The sequence below is a fragment of the Sorex fumeus genome, unplaced genomic scaffold (genome assembly GCF_029834395.1).
Source record: "Sorex fumeus unplaced genomic scaffold, SorFum_2.1 ptg000002l, whole genome shotgun sequence".
In the NCBI taxonomy this organism is placed as follows: Eukaryota; Metazoa; Chordata; class Mammalia; order Eulipotyphla; family Soricidae; genus Sorex; species Sorex fumeus.
Window position 1 is genome coordinate 71719410 of NW_026606059.1, and position 22798 is coordinate 71742207.

Genomic DNA, 22798 nt, shown 5'->3' on the forward strand with positions numbered 1-22798 from the left:
TATTCAATTATATGTATATTTATTCAATTATAAATTGCCTGTGTGTCTAGTTCATTTTGCACATCAAAAAATTCCCAGATTAAAATTATAAAAGTATTTATCAAAGATTAATTGATTTTAATTGTATATATTTTGTTTTATTTTTTTGACGACATCCAGCAGGGCTCAGGGTATACTCTTGGGAGTGTTCAGGGATCACTCCTAGCAGGGCTTGGAGAATTGTATGGAGTGACGGAGATCAAACACAGGTTGGTTGCGTACCAGGTGAGCGCCTGATCGCCATTCACTTGTCCAGCCCCAATGTATATATTTTAACTATAACTTTATTATATTTATAATAGTATAACATGTATCTTTTGCTCCTTTTATTAAATGATCAAAAAAAAGAGGAAGATACCAAGACAAGTTCTATTCATGTTGCCTGCTTGAACGTTATAAACAGGGCATTCACAGTTTTCTTTTACTTTGATCAACTTCCCTTGCAGTCCACCATCTTGCTCTAGACCTCCAACTTCCCCAAGCACCTTTTGTCTCTGTTACACACACACACACACACACACACACGCGCGCGCGCGCGCGTGCGCGCGTGCTGCAAATTCAGCAGCACACCTGACCATGCTACACTCTAGCCTTGGATTCTGCACAGGCTGCTTTAGCAACATGCTGTGTTCAGTTGAATCAGTATGACTTTGTGTGTGAGAAACCATCAGGGACACTTAATGCTCCCTGGGGCCTTGTGTAAGTACTTTTCCCCTAAAGTGATATTAGGAGCTTTTAAGCCTATCCCACAGTACCAGAAAGAGGATTTTTCAAGCTAGTAAAATTGGGGAATGCAAAAAAAAAAAAAAGGCACAGATTCAGGTAGGATACCAAAACCTTTCATACTATAGAGATTCAGGTAGGATACCAAAACCTTTCATACTATAGAAGTTTTACTTTTTCACCCCAAAGAATTCCAAAAGAAATGTTTAACTTGGAAGTGGAACTTCCAAAAGACATTGTAGCCATGCTCAGAGTACATAGTTGGTCCTCTTAGAAGGTGACACTTGGGAAGCAAGCGTTTAAAACCACAAAGATAATTCAAAGAATCCTTGTATTTTGCATTCCATCTCTTGCTAGAATCACCCCACACTATTGAGAATCTTCTAACCAGAAAGTTTAGTTTATCCTGATCTCTTTGCTGACATTTGGCATTCTGTTCAGTTAAGCAAACCTGTGGGCATTAACCAGACACTAGGCATGCTAATGAGAAGACTGGTGAGGGGTGGGGTGGGGAAGAGGCTGTTTCTCTCTATTGAGAGTTAGCAGGCTAGCTGGAGGAATACTAGTGAACAAAGCGGTGATGTTTTGGCACAGCATGGTGTGTGTGTGTGTGTTTGTGTGTGTGTGTGTGTGTGTGTGTGTGTGTGTGTGTGTGTGTGTGTGATAGAGAGAATAAGAGAGAGAGAGAGAGATACCCTTGGGAGGGACTTCTTGTTTGGATGGAGATGGATGAGGAACAACTTCAAGATGGGAAAGATGAATACTGAGGGGTGAAACATGAGATTCTGTATAATGATCACCCCTGAGGGAGTCATGGTGGCCAGAATGGAAGGCCCAACACCACCAGATAGCATGTTTCTTGAAGCCAAGCTTCTCTCTTCCTGAGCCTTCTCTGCTGCCATCTAGCCAAGTAGACTGCATGCTAGTGGATACTTACTCCTTGCCGATTGGTTGAAGTGTAGGTAGGATATGGAAGGACACATTCGAGAAGCTTCTTCACAGAGGGCTCATGCTGGACATCCCAAGGATACAGTTTTTACCAGATACTAGAAGTGTTGGGATAAATTATAAGCAGAGGTACCAGAAAAAGAGGTAACACTTTTCAAAATGGGTAACCTCAGAGTTGATTTAGAGAAGGATTTTTTTTTTAATTATAGAAACACCGTGAGATAGAGCCTTACAAAATTTTTCATGATTGCATTTCAGTCATATAATGTTTGAACACCCATCCCTTCACCAGTGTAATTTTTTCCAGTTTCTCTCCCACCCCTTCAGGCCACCCCCCACCCCCACCCCAGCCTGCTTCCAAAGCAGGCACCTTACAGAAGGAGTTTTGACCAGCAGTTCTTTAAAGATTAAGCTTTAATGAGAGACCCTAGGATTGTATTGGTGGTTTTGAGTGGGAAGAAAGGAGAGGCTGAAGAGTTTGGACTATATATTAATGTCTGTTCCAGAGATACCAAGAAACCCTTTCTGAGAGTTTCTTGGGGTCAGAAATTCAAGTTAAACTAGAATACCTGAGATTACTATGGATCTGATCAACAGCAGTGTCTGGAAAAATGTCTTTTCTTCTCCAAAATCCTTGGAAACTAAATGGCTTAGATCACAGAATACCAAAGTTTCTATAACTGAGTAGAGAAAATTGGATCCTTCAATTAATACAAAACTTCACAGTGTTTTCAAGTATGATGTAAAGAGGTTACCGGAACAGAAAGACAGTGTAGCAGGTAAGGTGTTTGCCTAGCAAGTGTCTGGCCTGGCTTCAATCCCTGGTATCACGTATAGTCCCTTGAGCACTGCCAGGAGTGATTCCTGAATACAGAGCCAGGCAAAAGCCCAGAGCACTATCTGGTATGTCCTTACACAAGAAAAATGAAGAAGTTAAGCCAAAGCTTGACACTGACTCTTTGACTCTTAAAAGAGATGTTAAGATTTGTAGGTAAAGCAACTTGGAGGGGGTATGTCGATTTTCAAATGAAACACCCCTGAAAGTATTTTTGAAGTGAAATAAGAATATAGAAATATGTAAAGAATCAGAACTTTTAATTGAAATAAATTTGATTTTTTATGTTTAAAAGTGAGTACATTTAAAAACACTGAGTACATTTCATATACTCATATACTATAAAATATGTTTAGCATGCCCTCTTGAAAATGCTACAGATTTTTTTTCTTGTGCAACAAAATAGCTAATATTCATTTCTTATATTTTGGTCTTTCAGTCTGGTCTTTGGAGCAGTATTTCAGTTTCGTCCTGAAAGTGAAAATAATACAAATAAATATATGTTTTATGTCACATCTCTTACATCACATCACTTAAGTTATGGTTTATTAATTTTAATGTTTCTAACAGTTCACAATATGGCGAAGAAGGCAAAATAGCAAAATAGTATTTTAAAATACTAAAAATGAGTATTTCAAATTTTACCAAATTTTTTGATCAATAAAATATTCTTTTTAAAGCTATGGGGGAAGAATATTTGTGATTACACATCGTGTTTTTAATTTTAATTTGGGGTTAGGGGGCCTTGGGATAGTGGGGGAAGGGACCCTAACACTCTTGTTGTGGCATGGTGTAGCTGCTTTGCAAATATGAAAACGACTTAAACATTGGCACTATTTTAAAACAAAATTTATAAATGGAAGAAACATAGGGGCAGTGGTGATGGTCTTTGGCACATGGGTGATGGCAGAGATGTGTAATTTTTTATACTGAAAGGATGAACACTGACACTATACTAACCGTGTCACCACAACTACAATGAAATAAAAGAAAAAAAGAAAATATACTGTGCTGGAGCAGTACTACAGTGAGTAGAGCTCTTGCCTTGTATGCAGCTGATGCAGATTCTACCCTCAACACCCTATATGGTCCCCTGACAGGAATGATCCCTGAGCACAGAGCCAGGAGCAAGCCCTGAGCATTGCTGGTGTGTCCCCCCAACAAACTGAACAAGTGAACAAAAATCAACAATAACAAATGAAATTATGCTGAAAGACAAGAAAGAACTAAATGACTATGCCATGTTTACACTTGAAAACTTGAAGATTTAGATTGCAAATATGTGAATTGTCTTCATCTGGTTTAGAAACTTGATATCATCGCAATCAAAATCACATGTGCATGTGTATTCCTATAACTTAATAAATGATACATTTTCTAAAGTAGACACAGTATTTGTTTTTTGGTTGTTCTTTCTTTTTTCGAGGGGCGGGGGCAGGGACACACCTGGCGGTGCTCAGGGCTTACTCCTAGCTCTCCACTCAGGGATCACTTTTGGGAGGACTCAGGATGGTGCTGTATGGGATAGAATTTCCCATAAGCCATTTCCTAGTATTGATTATTAGTATTGATCAACATTGTATAAGCCCTAAGTGCCTAACCCACTGTACTATCTCTCCAGCCCCAGAAACAACATTTTTGAAGATAAACAAGGTGGAAAGAATTGTTTTTCTGCTGTACCAGACATCAAGACATTTAAAAAATGAACTGAAGTCATAATACAGCAGATAGGACATTTGCCTTGCACATGGCTTACCCAGGTTCAATCCCTGGCACTCCATATGATCCCCTGAGCACCACACCAGGAATGATCCCCGAGTGTAGAGCCAGGAGTAAGCTCTGAGCACAGTTGTGTGTGGCCCCAAAATGACAACAAAAAGCTTGAAAGAAAATGAAACTTACCACCCTATTCAGTAAAACTTAATAATAACCCTTTTAAAAATAGGACATTGCTAATTCATAATATATATGGTCAAAACTTCAGCCATTTATTTCATGCAAGGTCTGTAAGAAGTCTGCATCCCATCATTTGTGGAATCTAAAATAACATGATATGAGACTGACACCCAAGGACAGTAGAGACAGGGCCAGGAATATTGCTCCATGGGTGGTAGCCTGCCTCATGAGCTGAGGGAGAAGGCAGTTGTAATAGAGAAGGGATCACTAAGTCAATGATGCTTGGAGGGGTTGTTTGGAATGGGAGATGTATGCTGAAGGTAGATAAATGACCAAACATGATGGGCTCTCAGTATCTGTATTGCAAACCATAATGCCCCAAAGTAGAGAGAGTATGGTGGAAATTGTCTGCCATAGAGGCAGAGGGAGGGCTGGGATGGGAGGGTGGATACTGGGGACATTGGTGGTGGAAAATGTGCAGTGGTGGAGGGATGGGTGTTCAATCATTTTATGACTGAAACTCAAACATGAAAGCTTTGTAACTCTATCATGGTGATTCAATAAAAACAAGTCTGGATCCCATCCTGACCTGACCATTTAGGCACTTCTGTCTCTGAGTTCCTGACTTGCCATCCTATTTAGTGAAATATTTAATGACTCCAGAACAGTGAATCAGTAATTTGTTTGATAAGCCACTCAGGTATTTTGTTATAACAATCCAAAGGGATGAATATAATGCTGTTTACATCATCTCAGATCTTATTTGAAGAATGACAGATAAAGGGGAAGGTGTATTTTTTTTTCAAATTAAGAAGTGTCCTAAAGTTTTCAGGAATGATGTACTTTACCAATAACTTGAAAATAGAAAGCAGTTTGGAAATTTGGAAAGACAGTACCAGGGTTAAGGTGCTTTGCCTGTTAAGAGGTAGATCCCAGTCTGACTCATGACACTGTATATGGTCACATGAGCACTGCTAGGAGCTCAGAGCTTTGAGCAAAGAGCCAGGGGGAGCCCTTAAGCACAGCAGGATATGGCACAGGAAGATGACTTCACTCAAAACTCAAAAATTGCAAATACAATCTTTTGCATTTTGCACACTGTTCTGTCAGCAATATGCAGAATGGAAGTCAGTGGAGATCACTAGAATACAATGTACTACACAAGGAAACAAAATGTACGTATGAAATAATACCAACACCTTTAAAAAATGTTCCTTTGAACGTGTGAATGAATAAGTTCATTTAGAAGAAAAGTGAACTTAAGCAAGATCCATCATGCTATTATAAAATAGTCTAATTTATGACAAGGAGAATTGTATTAGATTCCGGGGATAATCATGGGTATAAAACTACAAACATTCCTTTTACTCATGTTCTCTCCCAACCCAGTTTGTTATATTTACCTGTTCTAGACCAGGCTGTGCCTCTTTCCACCAAGCTACTCCCTGGGCAACTGCTTCCTAATTACTTACCACTAGTCGGAGAGAGGAAAAGATTGTTCTTGAAGTACCTGTGGCCAATTCAGTCACTCAAAGAATAGCTTTACTGTGTCCCTTCATTTTGGTCCTATTTACATTTAAATTTAAAATCTAGTCTTGGCTCTTCCTACTGGAAACACCTTCTAAATTCTTCCCAGAGCTTTAATTATGACTTTTATTAAAATATAAGCATCTAATACAGTATTATAGAATACATTTTGATAGAGATGTTTTATGATTCTATGTTGAACAATACTAATAATTTAAGTATTTTTGTTTTCAATTGTGCAAACAGACAATGAACTTTTCACTGTTTTTTCCCGAGAGGACGGCTCAGTAGTGTTAAATTCATTCACAATGCTGTGCAACCGATATCAAGACATTTTCATTTTCCTGAAAGTAAATCTTATCAATACATCCGTAAAACTTATTGGTATTTCTTATGTGATGCTTTCATTAGACAGCAAGGCATTCTCCAACATTCTGCCATTAATAAATTGCAGATGATCTCATATTTGCCAGTAAAAGCTCTTTAGAGTTTGCTTATAATATTCCTACGCAACAACGTACTTTTAGTCAGACTGGAGAAGGACTATTGTAGCTCCTGTACTACTAGACTAAGTGTCCACATTTTGAGGAGGAACACTTGAATATGTTGAAGTATAACACAAATACGCAATGGAGCAATGGACTGTAATGATGCCATAAACAAAGAGTCATTGAACCAAAGGGAAATCAATTGTAGCGGGGCGGGAAGGAAGACAGGAAAGCCAGTGGGAGCGGCTGTGTTTGAGCAGGGTCTGGAAGGAGGACGCAGACTTGCAGAGCAGAACTTAACCATGATGAGAGAACAGAGAAGAAAATGAAGAATCTTTTCTGGGAAAGATCTGGTAAGAGGATGCGGCATATCGGCACTGTGGTGCCAGTAATAAATCACGTGTATCATGGCATCTCTGGGGATTTGAGAGAATCACGTCACCCTGGGATCTTGCAGATAATAAATCTGACGGCCAGAGAGAGGGCAGTTGAAGGGGAGGCAGTTAGTAGCAGAAATTCCAGGAGGTGACTGTAATTGATCAAGTGACAATTGACTCGGGGCAGTGGTTAGATTTTTAGAAGAGGGTCAGAGATGATACAGGAGGGTTGGATATTGGCGCATCAGAGCTCCGAGGTGTGGTTAATTTGAAGGAACAGAAGAAGCTTAAGAGGGACCAGTCTGAAGAATGGAGAGATGACTCCGGCATGAGCTGAGAGGGCAGGGGCGGGTAGCGGGCAAAAAAGCACATCTGGCACGGGAAGATGACTTCGCACTGAGCATGCCGAATGGAAGAAGCCTTTGTTTTCACTCTCATTGGCTTTGAACCTCTTCCCCTTGCCCTGAGCCACATGCCCTCCGTTCCCATAGCTCATTCATTTTGTATGGTCCCATCTGCAAAGGGCTGTGGATGGCCTGACAGCAGCTGCCACCTTTAATCATGCCCGCTCTTGGGGACCTTGCCCTGGGATTAATCTCCCCGATATCCACTCACTGTCTAACTCTGCCACTTGTGATCCCTGCACCTGTGATCACCCTTCTCCGCACCCCACTGCAGGCGGAGCAGAAGCAGCAGCTCTTGATGTCACAGGGGTTCCTCGGCACTGAATGGGGCCCAGGCCAGGCCAGTGGGACTCTGCTTCCAAGTGTTGGAAAAGTGGTTTGCTTTTTTTTTTTTTTTTTTTTTTGTGCAGCAACAGCAAAACCAATAAATGCTTGTGGAGTTTGCTGCCAGAAGATCTGAGGGTACTAGAGAATCTTGGGGAGCACTTTGCCACAGAGGAGAAAGGGAGCCAGTAAAAGGAGAAAACAGGTCATGGGGAGCCTCTCCTTAGCCACAGAATCTAACTGGGGCCAAGATGAGATAGTCCGGGACTTCTCTGCTCTGAGTTCCCTTTATTTCTCAAACCTCTCTGAGCAGTGCTTCAGCCCACTCAGTGAAGAATCTGGAGCTTTTCTGCATGTCTCAACACCCACATTCTTTTCCTTCATTCTTTGTTTCTATTGTGATGACTGGTGGAAACACATGCTTGGTTGCTGTGCTCACTGGGACTCACCTCTGGTTCATTGCTTGCACACTCAGCCTTGGTGCTTGCTGCCTGTGGCATTCTTGGGTTTTGGGCCACACCAGGCAGTGCTCAGGGCTCTGCACTCAAAGATCCCTCCTGATGGGCTCAAGGTACCATCATGGGTGCCAGGGATCAAACCTGGATTGACTGCATGCAAGGCAAGCACCCTAGCACCCTACCCACTATACTATCCCTCCAGTCTTGAAGGGGCACTCTTTAGTGGTGGTGCTTGCTGAGGTTGCACTGACCAACGCTATGGCTGCTATACTGGCCGGGGGTCACTTGCTTGACATGGCTCTCCTGGCCTAATGCGTGTGCCTACCTGGCAGTGTGCTGGAATTTGCACACTCAGTTGCAACACTGAGGATCTGTATTCGGTGTATGAGGAAGGTGCTGAGAACTGTAGTCACAGCCTGTGCTCGCAAGATAGGCCCCTTTGACCACTGAGGCATCCCTGGGCCCCTTTCTTCCTTATCCCATTCATCTGTGCCACCATAGAATGGGAATAGATTTGCCTGGAAGGATGGGATCTTCTTCTCGGTTGAGGCTATTTCCTTAGTGGCTCCATGTGTAAGGGTTGAGCCCTCGGGCTTTGCTTAGGAAATACTTTTGAGGAATATCTCCAACGGGATTCATCATTCTCGGGAGCTTTGTAGGATATTAGCCAACAGCATCTAACAAATGAACTCTGCTTACCTTGAGTTCTGCGCAGGATTGGGACTGCAGAGATAAACATTCCCAGGAGCAGCGCTCTTCCCAGAAGACAGCTCGCTATCACCATGAGCATGTGCACAGCTGCATGCCCAGGTGGTGCTTTGCTATTGCTACTGCCACCGCCACTGCCACCACCTCCACCACTGCCTCCACTGCCCATGGAGACCAGCTGTGTGGGTAGGCTGAAGGCCCTGGACTGCACTCGGGCAATATTCTCCAGGATAAATTCAATCTTCAAATTTTGTCCTAGGGGAGAAAGAATGATCCAGGGTTCAAGTTCCTTTTATTGTTTGGTACCCTTCGCTCCACCTGCCTTTTCTCCCCCTCCATCCCTTCTTCCCATTTTCCCTCCCCCCCTTATTCCCTCCCTCCCTCCCTCCCTTCCTTCCTTCCTTCCTTCCTTCCTTCCTTCCTTCCTTCCTTCCTTCCTTCTTTCCTTCCTTCCTTGCTTTCTCCACACCCAGTGGCGCATGCCCAAGGCTTACTTACTCCTGGCTCAAGTTGGCCAGTAAGAGCCTCAAGTACCCATTGTACTATCTCTGGCCATACAGAATATTCAGTCTGCTGTAATTCTCTTTCAGTTTGAAATAAAAACCTCTAAGGTTTTCTGTTAGTTGTGCTTTTAATTAACAATTTGATATGTAAAGTTAAAAATACGAATTCTGGAGGTCAGAGTAATAGTACAGTGGGTAAGGTATTTGCTTTGCTCATCTCTGACCCAGGTTCAATACCCTACATCCCACATGGTTCCCTGAACACTGCCAGGAGTGATTTCAAAGTTCAGGACCCAGAGTATATCCTGAGCTTTGCCAGGTGTGCCCCCAAAACAAACAAACAAACAAACAAAAGCAAAACAAAACAAAAATAAATTCCTGGGCTGGATAGTGCTATGCATGCTTGCATGCAGGACACCAAGGCTCAGGTTGGGCCTGGGAGCAACACTTAAGCACAGAGCTACCAATTTATGCAGAGTTGTAAGAAGCCCACACTAGCCTCTATGGAGGAGCAATAAAGAGCCCAGCCAAAATTCAGAATGAGGACCCGATTGAATACATATGACCCTTGCATGCTCCAGCAATTAAACATCACCTGGTGAGGGCCCAGTCTTCATGGAACGGATATGAGCAATCCTCGCTCAAATCTTTGACCCATACTAATTGAGCAAATGTGGTGGTTGTAATTTGGGGCTTATTTTGCCATGTAGCAACAGAAACAGTAATAGCATTAACTAACACAGATATAACATCCCACTAGATATTGTCCATTCATAGTGTTTTATCCATGTTAATCAAAGATTCAGTTCAGCTGTGAACTATCTTCTTCCCTTTACTCAACTAATTATCACATCCTGCTTTTCTGTATTAAGAATTCTACTTCTGTGCTATTTGAGGGGGGGGTCATAATTGGGGAGAGGAAGTGTGTTGTTTTGCTCTGCATGGAGATAGTTCCACAGAAGAAAGGAAGAAAGGAAAGAAAAAAAAGCTATAAAGGATTTTTTTTTTTACCTCTTACGGCAGGTTAGATACACACTCCAAGAGAAATTTTATGTATGAAATATTTGCTGAGGGGAGGCAGAGAGATTTACAGTGGGTAAGACATTGCCTTGCACACAGCTGATCCAGTTTTGATCCCCAGCACTCCAGATGGTCCCCCAAGTCATGCCAGGAATAATTCCTGAGTGAAGAGCCAGGAACAAGCCCTGGACACTACTGGGTGTGCCCCTCCCTGGAAAACAAAGCAACTCCCCATAAAAATGTACTGGATACATCTACACAATGGAATACTATGCAGCTGTTAGGAAAGATGAAGTCATGAAATTTGCTTATAAGTGGTTGGTCATGGAGAATATCATGCTAAGTGAAATGAGTCAGAAAGAGAGGGATAGACATAGAATGACCACACTCATTTTTAGAATATAAAATAACATAAAATGAGACTAAGGACTATAGACACAAGGGCCAGGAATATTGCTCCATGGTTGGAAGTTTGCCTCATGAGTTGGGGGAGAAGGCAGCTGGAATAGAGAAGGGATCACTAAGTAAATGATGGTTGGAGAGATTGTTCGGGATAGGAGATGTGTGCTGAAAGTAGATAAAGGACCAAACGTGATAGCCTCTCAGTATCTATATTGCAAACTATAATGCCCAAAAGGAGAGAAAGAGTATGAGGGAAATTGTCTGCCATAGAGGCAGGGGGAGGGTTGGAAATGAGAGGGGATACTGAGGACATTGGTGGTGGAAAATGTGCAGTGGTGGAGAGATGGGTGTTTAATCATTGTATAACTGAAACTCAAACACATCTCATGGTGATTCAGTAATTTTTAAAAAATATGTACTGGATAAAGAGTACATCATTATATTGTGATTGGAGTTACTTTGGAATGTTCCTATTTGGACCGAGTCATTTGCAGACCTTGGTCTCAAGGTCCTTGCCTCTGAGGCCGACTTCTTGAGGAAGTGGGTAATCTGTTCAGTCAGGGCATGAGTCAGGCACCCATTTGCCATAAGAGGGTCCCAGGCCCACTGCCATTTAGGTTGACTGTTGCTTTGGCTCTGTCCATAATTAAACAAATGTGTCCCCTAACTTCGCATCCAAGGGAACAATGTGGGCTCTGCCATTTGATTTTCATTCAACAATTGTTGAGAAATTGCTGCTCTGTAGGCAAACTTACCTAGTTTGGCATACTGTCAATGCAGAGGGAATGAAAACTTTAGAAAAGGTTTTTGGCCACGATATGTGGTTTTTGAAATTTACTGTTAAATAAATGACTATTGAAACTTATTTTACTCATTATCTTGACTTTTACCCAAACCTTTACTTAGTGTAAAGAAGCGGAGAGTGGGCTGGAGCCATAGCTGGAAGGGCTGAGCATAGGGTTGGCATGCACCAGGCCTGGGTTGGCATGCAGGAGGCCCGGGTCTGCTTCCTGACACTGTTACTCCCTGAGCCCCACTGAAGGTCACACCCATGCACAGAATTAGGAGTAGATCCAGAATGTTGCCCAGTATGACTCCAAAACCAAAATTTAAAACGTGGGGAGTTCTCGTCTATAACTTCTACAGACATGAGGGTCAAAAAGCAAGAAAACAAAAAGGTCTTAACTGAGGTCTGGGTTGAGGTAAGCAGATAATTCGAGGCCTGTCTCAACTATACTCAGTTGATTCAGTTCATTCTTTTAGATACTCTGTTGACTATCACCAGTATTGATCTATTTTTAGGTTTCACCATTGTGGCCTCTGCAGAAAGGCTTTTGCCAGGGAGAGTTATGCCATTGACTCCTATGGAGATGATACAAGAAATGTGACTATGGAAGTTAAGACAGTTTTTACTATGAAGATACAGATTTGTTGGGTTCTAAGTTTCGGTCTCAGAACTTGTATCATCATTTTCTATAGCAACTGATTTAATGTGCAGGCACAATGCCTTCATAAGAGTTTCTTTCCTCTCATTTCAGGAAGAATGAGAATTTAGTTTCTGGCATAATTCTGACCTGCCTTGGCTTTAAATAAAATAATATAAGCCTATCTTATCCCTTCTTTTCTTGAACGTGAATATCTGTACTTATTTTTTCTCATAGATGTAATGCACATAAGTGATAAAACATGAGAAAATTTAGATAATGCATAAATGATAAGAAGTGTGAACCATGATAGTTTGATAATATATATGCTGAAATCATCTGCTTTATTTTCCATAGATTATCTTAATCTCTATTTTACACACAAATACATATTTATAAACTAGACTACTAAATATTTTCTGAAACAAGACTAATTATACTGTTTCTAATTTTGCAATTTATTGAACTGAGTATTATGGGATGTTTTATTCAATTATTATTATGAATATATATATATATATATCCAAGACAGTATACTCACCTGTCCTAAGTAGAGTGAGGTCTGTGAAGTTGGCCCAACAGCTGATGAATGGGATTGTTGTGTTTCCACTAAGACCACTGATTTCTTTGTTACTGGCATCTTTTAGTACTGCCTTCAATGTCAGTGAAGTAATCCCAACTGACACACAGTTACCCTAGTGAAAACAATGCCAGAGAATTATAACTGTCCTTTTCCCATGATTTAAAAATACAGAAGGATGGCAGGGAGATGGGTTGAAGTGTAGGACTGTGTGCTTTGCAGGCGGCAGCCCTGGATTTGTGTCTCAGCACCTCAGAGCACTATGCTGTGAACAGCCTCTGGGAACTCCCAGGTATTCCTTACCCTCAAAAGATGACATGCAAAATTATTTTTCATATAAGACCTCATTTTCTATTTGAACTCTGATCCCAGGATGAGGGCAAAACAACAGAGCACAGGCCTTACACGAGTGAGGACTCTGTACCTGAACTGACCAGGGTGTAGCCTGGTATCCCCGAGTATTGCTTGCCCAAATGCCATTGAGATGGGTCCCAGTCCCTCAGCTCCACATGGAATATCTTCCACCACCCAAAATAAGAATAAACCAAACAAACCTAAAATCTTCAAAAGTTTTTTTTTCCTACATGAATAATTTACATTGAACATTGGAGTGAGTTCAATAAAAATACTTTTAAAGACAACCGTGGAAGATGACATTCACAGGTGTTAGTTCAATCTCCAAGGGGCAATGCCATCCTTGGGTTACCACTGTGCTGGAATAAGTGAATTATTTAACCCTCCAGAATTTTTCTGTGTTCAGGTCAGGGAAGGGGGCGGTGTGTTTTGGAGCATGCCCAGAATGATCAGGGCTATCCCCAATAGATGTTTAGAAGAAAGGGTAAGGTGAGGTGCTGAACACAGGCCTCCCAAACACAGAGCATGTGCCCACTATACCTTTCATTCTTTTTTTCTTTCTTTCTTTCTCTTTCTTTCTTTCTTTCTTTCTTTCTTTCTTTCTTTCTCTTTTATTTTTATTTTTTTTGCTTTTTTGGTCACACCTGCCGATGCACAGGGGTTACTCCTGGCTCTGCATTCATGAATTACTCCTAGCGGTGCTCCCCCATATGGGATGCTGGCAATCGAACCCTGGTTGGCCTCATGTAAGGCAGACACCCTACCTGCTGTGCTATCGCTCAAGCCCCCCCCGCCCCCCCAAACCCTTTCAGCCACTTTCTGGGTCCTTGCTCTGCAGAAGAGGTTTAGCTTAATGGCTTCCCTTCAATTTTTGAGTTTAAACTTACCTCAGAATCTACAGCCTTGACTGAAGGCTGCTGAGACAGAGGCTGTCCTGGCTGTGCTGCCACTGGCTGAGTGATCACGGAGAGTAAGGACACCCAGGCCACGTGATGGACAGGAAATGCAGACCTTTTCACAGGCTGGGCAGTCACCTGGGAACAGCCATGACAGATGAGGAGCTTTCACATGATTAATTTTATTCACTAGCAAACTTGTCACTGAAGGCTAGGGGTTGTATTGTTTATTTAAATATATATTCAATATGTAGATTCACTTTAGTATTTCTACTAAGTCAAATTCATGGAGCACCATTATAAATATTCAAAGCACAAGCACGTATTAGCTCAGTAAATGTTTTAGATGATGCTCTCTTTTTTCACCTACTTTTACCTTTTAGTGATACCATAAAATCATACAACAATAAATTAGAGACATATCCTCTTCCTGATTGTCTTGAAATAGAGTTGAATGAAGAAATAATGTTTTAAAGGGGTAAGATGCATTTTTCTAACTGCAGTCTCTTACCTTGATCCAGTCAGAATCACGCGGGTTAGGGATAGGATTGCTAATAGACATGGAAGAGACATTAAATCCAAGGATATTCATGGTTTTTCCTAAAATTACAGCTCGTCCAAGAGAACCAGCAATTTCCTGGAGTTCAGATACGTGCATCCGGCCTACGAGGAAACAGTATTATGGCAGGTGGATTCTAAGAACATAGGACAGTGACTGCACGTAAGCGTTATTCAATTAATTTTTGCACTGCTTGGTCCACATAATAGAATTCCATAACTTCCTAACTGGATGTGAGCTATCCATGACAACGTCTTTTCAATGAAAAACTCGATTAAGAACCTCCCAAACTCAGTAGAATATGTTCTTAAGTTGGAATAAAACAAAAAATTAAATAGAGAAATTAAAATTGAACATAAACATAGAAAGTAAGTAAATGTCTTAATATGCTTCCATTCTCTGCTTCAAAGTGAAATGCTTCAGGTAGTTTTTGTCTCTTTCTAGCTGGGAAGATCCACTTGCACCTACTGCTCCTGGCATTCTACACTGATTGTCAAAAGTCTAGAACTTTTATTTGATCCTTTCTTCATTTTCCCTTTCTCCCACACCATCACATTAATTATCAATTTCTAAATCTTTGGCCCACTATAAAGATCCTAGTCAATACCACCATCATGGGGTTTACTGAAAAACTCTCAAAATAGTTTTCTTGCATCATTTTCTTCCTAGTCTCCTTCATTCTCTACATGATTATCTTGAAACATTTTTACAAAGACAGTTGTACCCAGGAAAATATCTCAGTGTGCTGTAGGCCTTCCTGGCTGTAGGCCGTTCTCTCATTCCTGAGTGTCATACCCAGAGTCAGGTCTTGAGGACTCTTATTATTGAGGGTTTTCCTCCAGGTGAAATAAGCAATACTTCTCCCCAAGCACTCATTAGCAAGACCTAATAATGAGAACATTAGGTCTCACACTGGAAAATCAGTGTTAGAAAAAGTAAGCTAGGCCCAGAGTGACAGTACAGTGGGTAGAGCATTTGCTTTGCATGTAGTTGACCCGGGTTTGATATCCATCACTGCATATGGTCCCCAAGCCTGCCAGAAATTATCCCTAAGCAAGATTCAGGATCAAGTCCTGAGCACAGCTGGGTGTGGCAAAAAACGAGAGAAAGAAAGGAAGGAAGGAAGGAAGGAAGGAAGGAAGGAAGGAAGGAAGGAAGGAGAGAAAGGAAGGAAGGGAGGAACAAGCAAAGAAAGAAAAGAGAAAGAAAAGAAAGAGAAAATGTGAGCTTCTATGAATTTAGTATATGTGTACATATATATTTTTGCCATACCAAGTTTTGCTCAGGGCTAACTCTGTATCCTGGGTTCAGAGGCCACCCTGCTGCTACTTTGGCTAGCCATATGCAGTGCCTGGGACTAACCACAAATTGGGCACATGCAAAGAGAGGGTTTAACCCTGCACTTTCCTCTAGCCCTGCTATTAGTTTACACAGTCTCTCTGGTTCACTCAGGTTCTTTTGGATGAATACTAAGTCCTTGAGTTCCACCTGTCCATACTTCCTCTGTTTTTTTGTTTGTTTTTTGCTTTATGGGTCACAACCAGCGATGCTCAGGGGTTACTCCTGGCTCTGCACTCAGGAATTACTCCTGGTGGTGCTTGGGGGACCATATGGTATGCTGGGAATCAAACCCGGGTCGGCCGTGTGCAAGACAAACACCCTACCTGCTGTGCTATTGCTCCAGCCTCCATGCTTCCTCTGTCCACTTTTCTCCGAGATGGTTTCCCAGACATGTGGGCTTGTGACAACTAATAGTTGAGGTACACAGATGCCTCCTGCCCATACAATTCTACCACTTACTTTCATTGGATTTTGATGCAGAGGCATAGCTGACCTAGATTGCACCATAACCAAATTTTCTCTGACTTTTGAAGCCATTCTTTCCTGCTGACTGACACCTGAAAACCAATGACCTTGGCCTGAAGAGCTTTAACACTTTTCATCAGGACTCTTACTCAGCGGGCCCCTCTGAAATTCAGTAATCCTTTCCTAGGACAACTGAAAGCTTGTGGATTTCTTGAAACTATGTGAAGTCTACAGAGACCCAGACAAATATTACCTGCATATCTGTCTTGCCAAATCTCAATACTTTGCTAGATTATTGCACCATATCAAGTTATAGTCCCTCCCTTCTAACATGACAACCTATCTGGAAAATGTGTCGTTAGCCTATTCCCACCTCCTAACACTACTCTGTAGCTATCTTCATATTTTTAGACTGTGTAAAACTTAACTGGATTAATCTAACATGATAAAATTGCCTTATCATTATATAGAAAAGAAATTTTAATTTCTTTGGACATCTGAATGTTTGTGTGGTAAATAGTAGGGATTTACTGGGCTTTCCTACTAGTTAATAACAATCTATATTAGTTTTAAGGGTCCAATATAATTCCTAGACTAAATTAACAGACAGTAAAGTCTGTAATCCTGCCCCTGTAATTCAAGGAGGAACCCAACTAATTGAGAAAAGACAGACTAAGATTGGGTAGGGAATATCAGTGAATATCCAGTTAAAACATACATATATCCTTGGTTTCTTCAACTAGGATAGCCCATAAGTACCTCCCTTTATTCATAGTTTTTCCACTGTTCATCTGGGAATAATCTTCTTCCTAATAAACTGGTCAAATCTAGAATGATAATGTGGCAGTTATGAGAAGCAGACTTTCTGGGGATATGAGTTTCCCAATGATAGAAAATGAGAACACTACCCAGAACCCAGTTTTGCACAGAAGAGCCAAAGCATTTCGTTGAAACCATACAGATACCCTATGGTAGTGCAAAGACTCTCGAACTCTCTGAATCTGCAGTTCAGGTTACTTGGAAGCCACTTTCTGAACCAAAGATAAAGGATATGGAAAAATCTCACTTCTGCAGCTGTTAGAAATATATGCAATCATTGGATCACAGTACTGAATGACCATAGTCTTCCTTGGCCCTCTCCTTGGAAGTTAAAGCCCTCTTCTCCCCTCGACCAGGCTTGGTGGAGGGAAGAGCCTTGAATTCTAAGATTCATTACTGGATGGTAAATCTTCTCATCAGAGACTTTTATTTCATCTTGTAGATGCAGTTGCCTGGGTAAGAGAATTTGTGCCTGACCACTGAAGAGACTGGCATGAAAGGGGACTGGCAGCTGGAAAGGCAATTCCTGGGGAGGGAGTCCAGGGAAATCTAACTGCACATTGGAAGGTTATGCAGAGAAGAGAAGACCACCACCCTACTCTAGAAACAGAAGACAAGAGGGCATCAGGAGTGCTTGAGCTCAGGAATCCATCCCTAGGAATTCAGACAACTGAAAAGATACAGGGAGAAAAGTTGAATGGCAGACATTTATTCTAACCACAGTGAATCACTCTTAAGAACTTAAGTCATCAAAAGTTCTATGATAATCTCTAAGTAACCATATTGTATAAATGCCAAAAAGGGAGAAGGGAGACAGACAGAGAGACAGACAGAGAGACAAAGACAGAAGCAGAGATAAGGAATGTACCTGCCATAGAGACAGGCTGGGGATGAGTATGGTAGAAGGGATGCTGGAGACTTTGTTGGTGGGAAATGTACACTGGTGGAGGGGGGTGGGTCTTGTATGACTGAAACCCAATCATGAACATCTTTGTAACTGTACATCTCACACACAAAAAAAGGTTTGATGATAGAGTTGGGGATATAGCTCAGTGATAAAGCACATATGTGAGGTCTTGGGTTTGATCTTAGCAAAACACACACACACACACACACACATACACAACACATGTAACACACACAGAATATGATAGGAAATTTGAGCTTATTTTTATCTGAGACCTAGAAAATGGGGATACAGAAGGGAGGGTCAGAGAAAGGGATGATGGCTGACGAGGTTCATAAGTCATGAGATTTGCTTATATTCTTGCATGTTTGCACTTGCTGCATTCAATCTGAGACTGTACTACAGAAATCTAGAATCACCAGTCTACAGATCAGTCTTCCCAGGCTGCCTCTTTTCCTTAAAAGCATCATCAAGCATGGTAGTGCTTTGTGCTTCCTCTGGCTTAACACCTGCCATGAGCTCTACCACTCAGCCTTGTCTCAGCCGCTTGCCCTTCCTGCCCTTTCAGGGAATACCTTTTGGGGGTCATTCTTCAAATACCCTGAACTTTCAGGAACTGTTTTTTTTTTCCTTTTTACAGTCATAATATCTCAGCTCTTGGGTTGCTTCCTTAGGACAATTTTCAGATATTTTACATGAAATTAAATCCTTCTGTTGAATGTAGTAGTCACTAAAGTAATAAAATAAGAACAGAAGTTCTTGCATTCTCCAGACTAATTTGAGACTACAGGAGAAGTGTCAGACACAGGGCATCTAGATCCTTACAGGTCTCAGGATGTGGCTGATTGGATTTCCTGAGATATGGGGGACTGACTCAGTATGGTGACTTGGGGATGTAGATTAGGTTCTTTGCATTTATGTCTCAATTAGTCAGAAATTCATACCTGTGGTATCATTGCTCAGGAACTGAGGGGGAGGGTCTCCAATCTCCAATTCCATAGTGAGTCCTGTGGATCTCTTACTCCGTACATGTTCCCCTCGTAGGATTTTGCTGATACGAATTTTGGCACTCGGTATCTTTAGAAACAGAGCAAGATTTCTAACCAGATTGTGAGAGTTATAAAAGTCATCCTCGGCTACAGCTGGTAATTGGAAAGAAACAAATATGACTGCAGTAGTATGGATTTCAACAGGAATAGTCCCTTTAATCAAAAGATAAAGCATCTGGTAGGTTCTATCGAAGTAGTTTTCTCCAAGAATGGTAGAATTCAGGTTAGGCAGGGCTTGATCTATGAAGGAAAAAAGTCAAAACATGACAGTTAAACAAGTATATTATTACAATTGCTATGAAAAATTTAGCATTTGTTGAAATCCAGTGATTACAAACAAGTTAAACCTTAATTCTCTATAAAGAAGTATGTACATTTGAAAAAAATACAGCAATAGCATGCAAAATAAATCTTTTAAATACCATTAATGATCATTTTACATAACATTCATACTGAAATAAATTAGCTATCAACTAAATATAAATGAAAAATAAAATCTGAGTGCCAGAGCCTGCATTTAATAGTATGTACAATATGGAATTTTAAGGATCCTGACCCCCAAAAATTGATATTTAAGAATGCAAGTTTAAAGCAAACTCACTTAGCAAAATAATAATAACAACAAAAGTAGCTCAGAGTAGCTGAAAACTATGGAGAAGTGGCAGCACTGGAAACAGTGACTAGGGGGTCTGTTGTGGGGTGTTGTGTGCTGGTGCTGTAAGTTGAATGTGAGAATGCAGAATTTCCCTCATCAACAAGAACCTCTATCTGCAGAGAGGGATCAGTTCAGTAGGGAGGAATCTTTCAATTGTATTAAATGAACACATTATTGTATTTGGTATATCAGGGCTAAAAGCTTGTTTTATCTGGCATTCATTAATGCCCATGCACTCAAAAATTCTGATAATGAACATTACAAAATGTTTACATGTCCCTGTCATTGCCACTGTTCTCCCGTTGTTCATTGATTTTCTCGAGCGGGCCCAGTAACATCTCCATTGTGAGACTTTGTTGTTACTGTGTTTGGCATATTGAATACGTCACAGGTAGCTTGCCAGGCTTTGCTGTGAGGGCGAGATACTCTCGGTAGCTTGCCTGGCTCTCCGAGAGGGGCGGAGGAATCAAACTCAGGGTTTACATGTAATATATATATATATATATATATATATATATATATATATATAATGAACATTGCATATTTGCTCCTGAGGAAATACCTGTATAGAGATGACTATTTAATTCACAGTATTTCTGTTGGGAGTTCCATGCTGTATTTTTTGGGCAGACCAAAGCATTGTTCACATAGACATCCAAACGCTGAAGTGTAGGGAAAAAAATTCCAACCATAACAGCCTGTTAAACATAAACAATATTTTTGTCTTAAGAGAGCAATAGTTAGAACAGAGTCTGTAGGAGTTTGCACTGAAAATATTCTCAAAGTAAATCTGCCTTGTATAAAACACTAACTTACAGTTTTTTAATAAATGTTGAGCTAAACATTTTGAAATAGCTAACCATTCATATAGATGTTACAACTTAAATTCTAGCTGTGTTTCATTTTTACAAGACTTTATTGCAGTTAAAATACTACAGCCCGAAAACAGATGAAGGAACAAACACAACCTTCCAGTACTAGTATTGCAAACCATAATGCCCTAAAGGGGTGGGGTGGGGGGAGAGACAGAGACAGAGATAGAGAGAGGGAGACAGAGACAGAGAAAAGGAAAGTACCTGCCATAGAGACAGTCTGGGGAAAGTGTGGCGGGAGGTAAAATGGGGACATGGTGTGGGAAATGTACACTAGTGGAGGGATGAGTGTTGGAACACTTTATGACTGAAACCTGACCACGATCAGTTTTGTAACTGTATCTCATGGTGAGTCAATAAAAAAGTATAAAATAAAAATAAAATGAAAGATATTACAGCCCATTCTGTAGACTATGGATTATTATAATAAATACTTAAAATCATGTATTAAAATAATTTTACACAAAATACAGTCTGTCATGCGGTGACTGATTTTCTGTTTTTATGGCAGTTATTAATGTTTATGGTTTTCTTGCGCAGTTAGCACACCTCACTAATACCGAAGTACCTAGGGCTTTCCACTATATTCTTCTAATCCACCTCTTCATTCTACCCACCCATCCCACACCTGGCTTGGTAGTCTGTTTTGAAACATAGGGCTGTTGGTTATCACTTCATACAATGTGTTGATTTATTTCTTTATATACCGCAGATGAACGAGGCTATACTTTTATTAGCCCTTCTCCCTCTGACTCATTTCATTGAATATGATATAACTCCAGTTATATCCACATTACAGTAAACTGCAAGGGTCCATTTTTTACTTATACATATGTCCAATAACAGATTAATGGATAAAGAAGACATATTAGATAAACACATTGTTGTACAATTGGACATTTGGGATGCTACCATATCCTAGGTATTCTACTAAGCATTGCAATAAACATGGATTTATATATATGCATATAAATGTGTAGTGTAGCACTGTCCTCCCGTTGTTCATCAATTTGCTCGAGCGGGCACCAGTAATATCTCCATTGTGAGACTTGTTGTTACTGTTTTTGGCATATTGAATAAGCTGCGGTAGCTTGCCAGGCTCTGCCGTGTGGTCTGGATACTCTCAGTTTATTGCCCGGCTCTCAGAGAAGGGTGTAGGAATCGAACCCGGGTTGGCTGCATTCAAGACAAAAACCCTACCCACTGTGCTATTGCTCACATATATTTATATAACTTTCAAATGTACATTTTTGTCTTTTGAGGCCAGATTCCAATAAGTCATGTATAAGTTCTACTCTTTTATGAGAAGTCTCCACACTGTTTTCCCATAGAGGTTGAATCAGAAAACACTCCCAACAGTGAATGTGGGTTTCTTTTTTCACTATGTCCCCACAAACATTGGTAGTTTCATATTTTTGATATATCCCATTCTCACTGGTGTGAGATATCTTGTTGTTTTGATTTGCTACAAATCATCAATATAATCTGATACAAATCATACCCTAAATAAGAGATTATGAACACTTTTCAGTAAGTCTACTGGTTCTCTGTTCTCTTTGTAAAGGTGTCTTTCCATTTCCTTTCCCAATTTTTTGTTGGGGCTGCTTCTTTATAATTGTTCAATTTTGTGAGCACTTTATAGATCTTGGCTATTTCCTTTTTATTTGATATATAGCGTACAAATATTTTCTCTCATTCAGTACAGTGTTTTATGTTTTTGCCAGTTTCTTTTAACATGTAAATGCTTTTAAATTTTTTTCGTGCCATTTGTTTATTTTTGTTTCTTTTATCTTTGCCACTAGAATCAAATCATTGAAGTCACTTCTTAAGCAAATATTCTGGGAATTTCTGCCAATATTTCTTCACTGCATTTTATGGATTATGGTCAAATATCAAGGTCTTTAATCCACTTTGATTTAACTTTTGTGTATGGCAAAAGACACTGATCCACTTTCACTTTTTTTGGCATATGGCTCTCCAGTTTTCCTCACATCATTTGTTGAAGACTTTGTTTGCTCTACCTCAAGCACCTACCTCTTTTGTCAGAGATTAACTGTCTATAAATTGGAGGACTTATCTCTGGTCTCTCCACTCTTTTCCACCGGCTTGAGTCCATCTTTATTCCAGTACCAAAAACTTTTGATACAATAGATTTATAGAACACTTTAAAGTCAGGAAATATAATGCTCCCATGAAAAGTTAATTTTCAGTTAATGAATTTTAGT

General features: G+C 40.5%; 1 protein-coding gene across 1 annotated transcript in view; it reads right to left on the reverse strand.

Moving 5' to 3' along the window:
• Window positions 1-2827: 2827 nt before the first annotated feature.
• Window positions 2828-22798, reverse strand: part of PKHD1L1 (PKHD1 like 1) — a 189257-nt gene continuing 169286 nt past the window's right edge. The window contains exons 72-78 of the mRNA XM_056110331.1: window positions 20264-20399; window positions 18942-19286; window positions 14418-14569; window positions 13898-14044; window positions 12618-12771; window positions 8719-8982; window positions 2828-3016 (exon numbers count right to left, since the gene is read on the reverse strand). Of these exons, the coding sequence (XP_055966306.1) occupies window positions 3006-3016; window positions 8719-8982; window positions 12618-12771; window positions 13898-14044; window positions 14418-14569; window positions 18942-19286; window positions 20264-20399 (1209 nt within the window). The 3' untranslated portion in view covers window positions 2828-3005. The remainder of the gene's footprint in view (window positions 3017-8718; window positions 8983-12617; window positions 12772-13897; window positions 14045-14417; window positions 14570-18941; window positions 19287-20263; window positions 20400-22798) is intronic.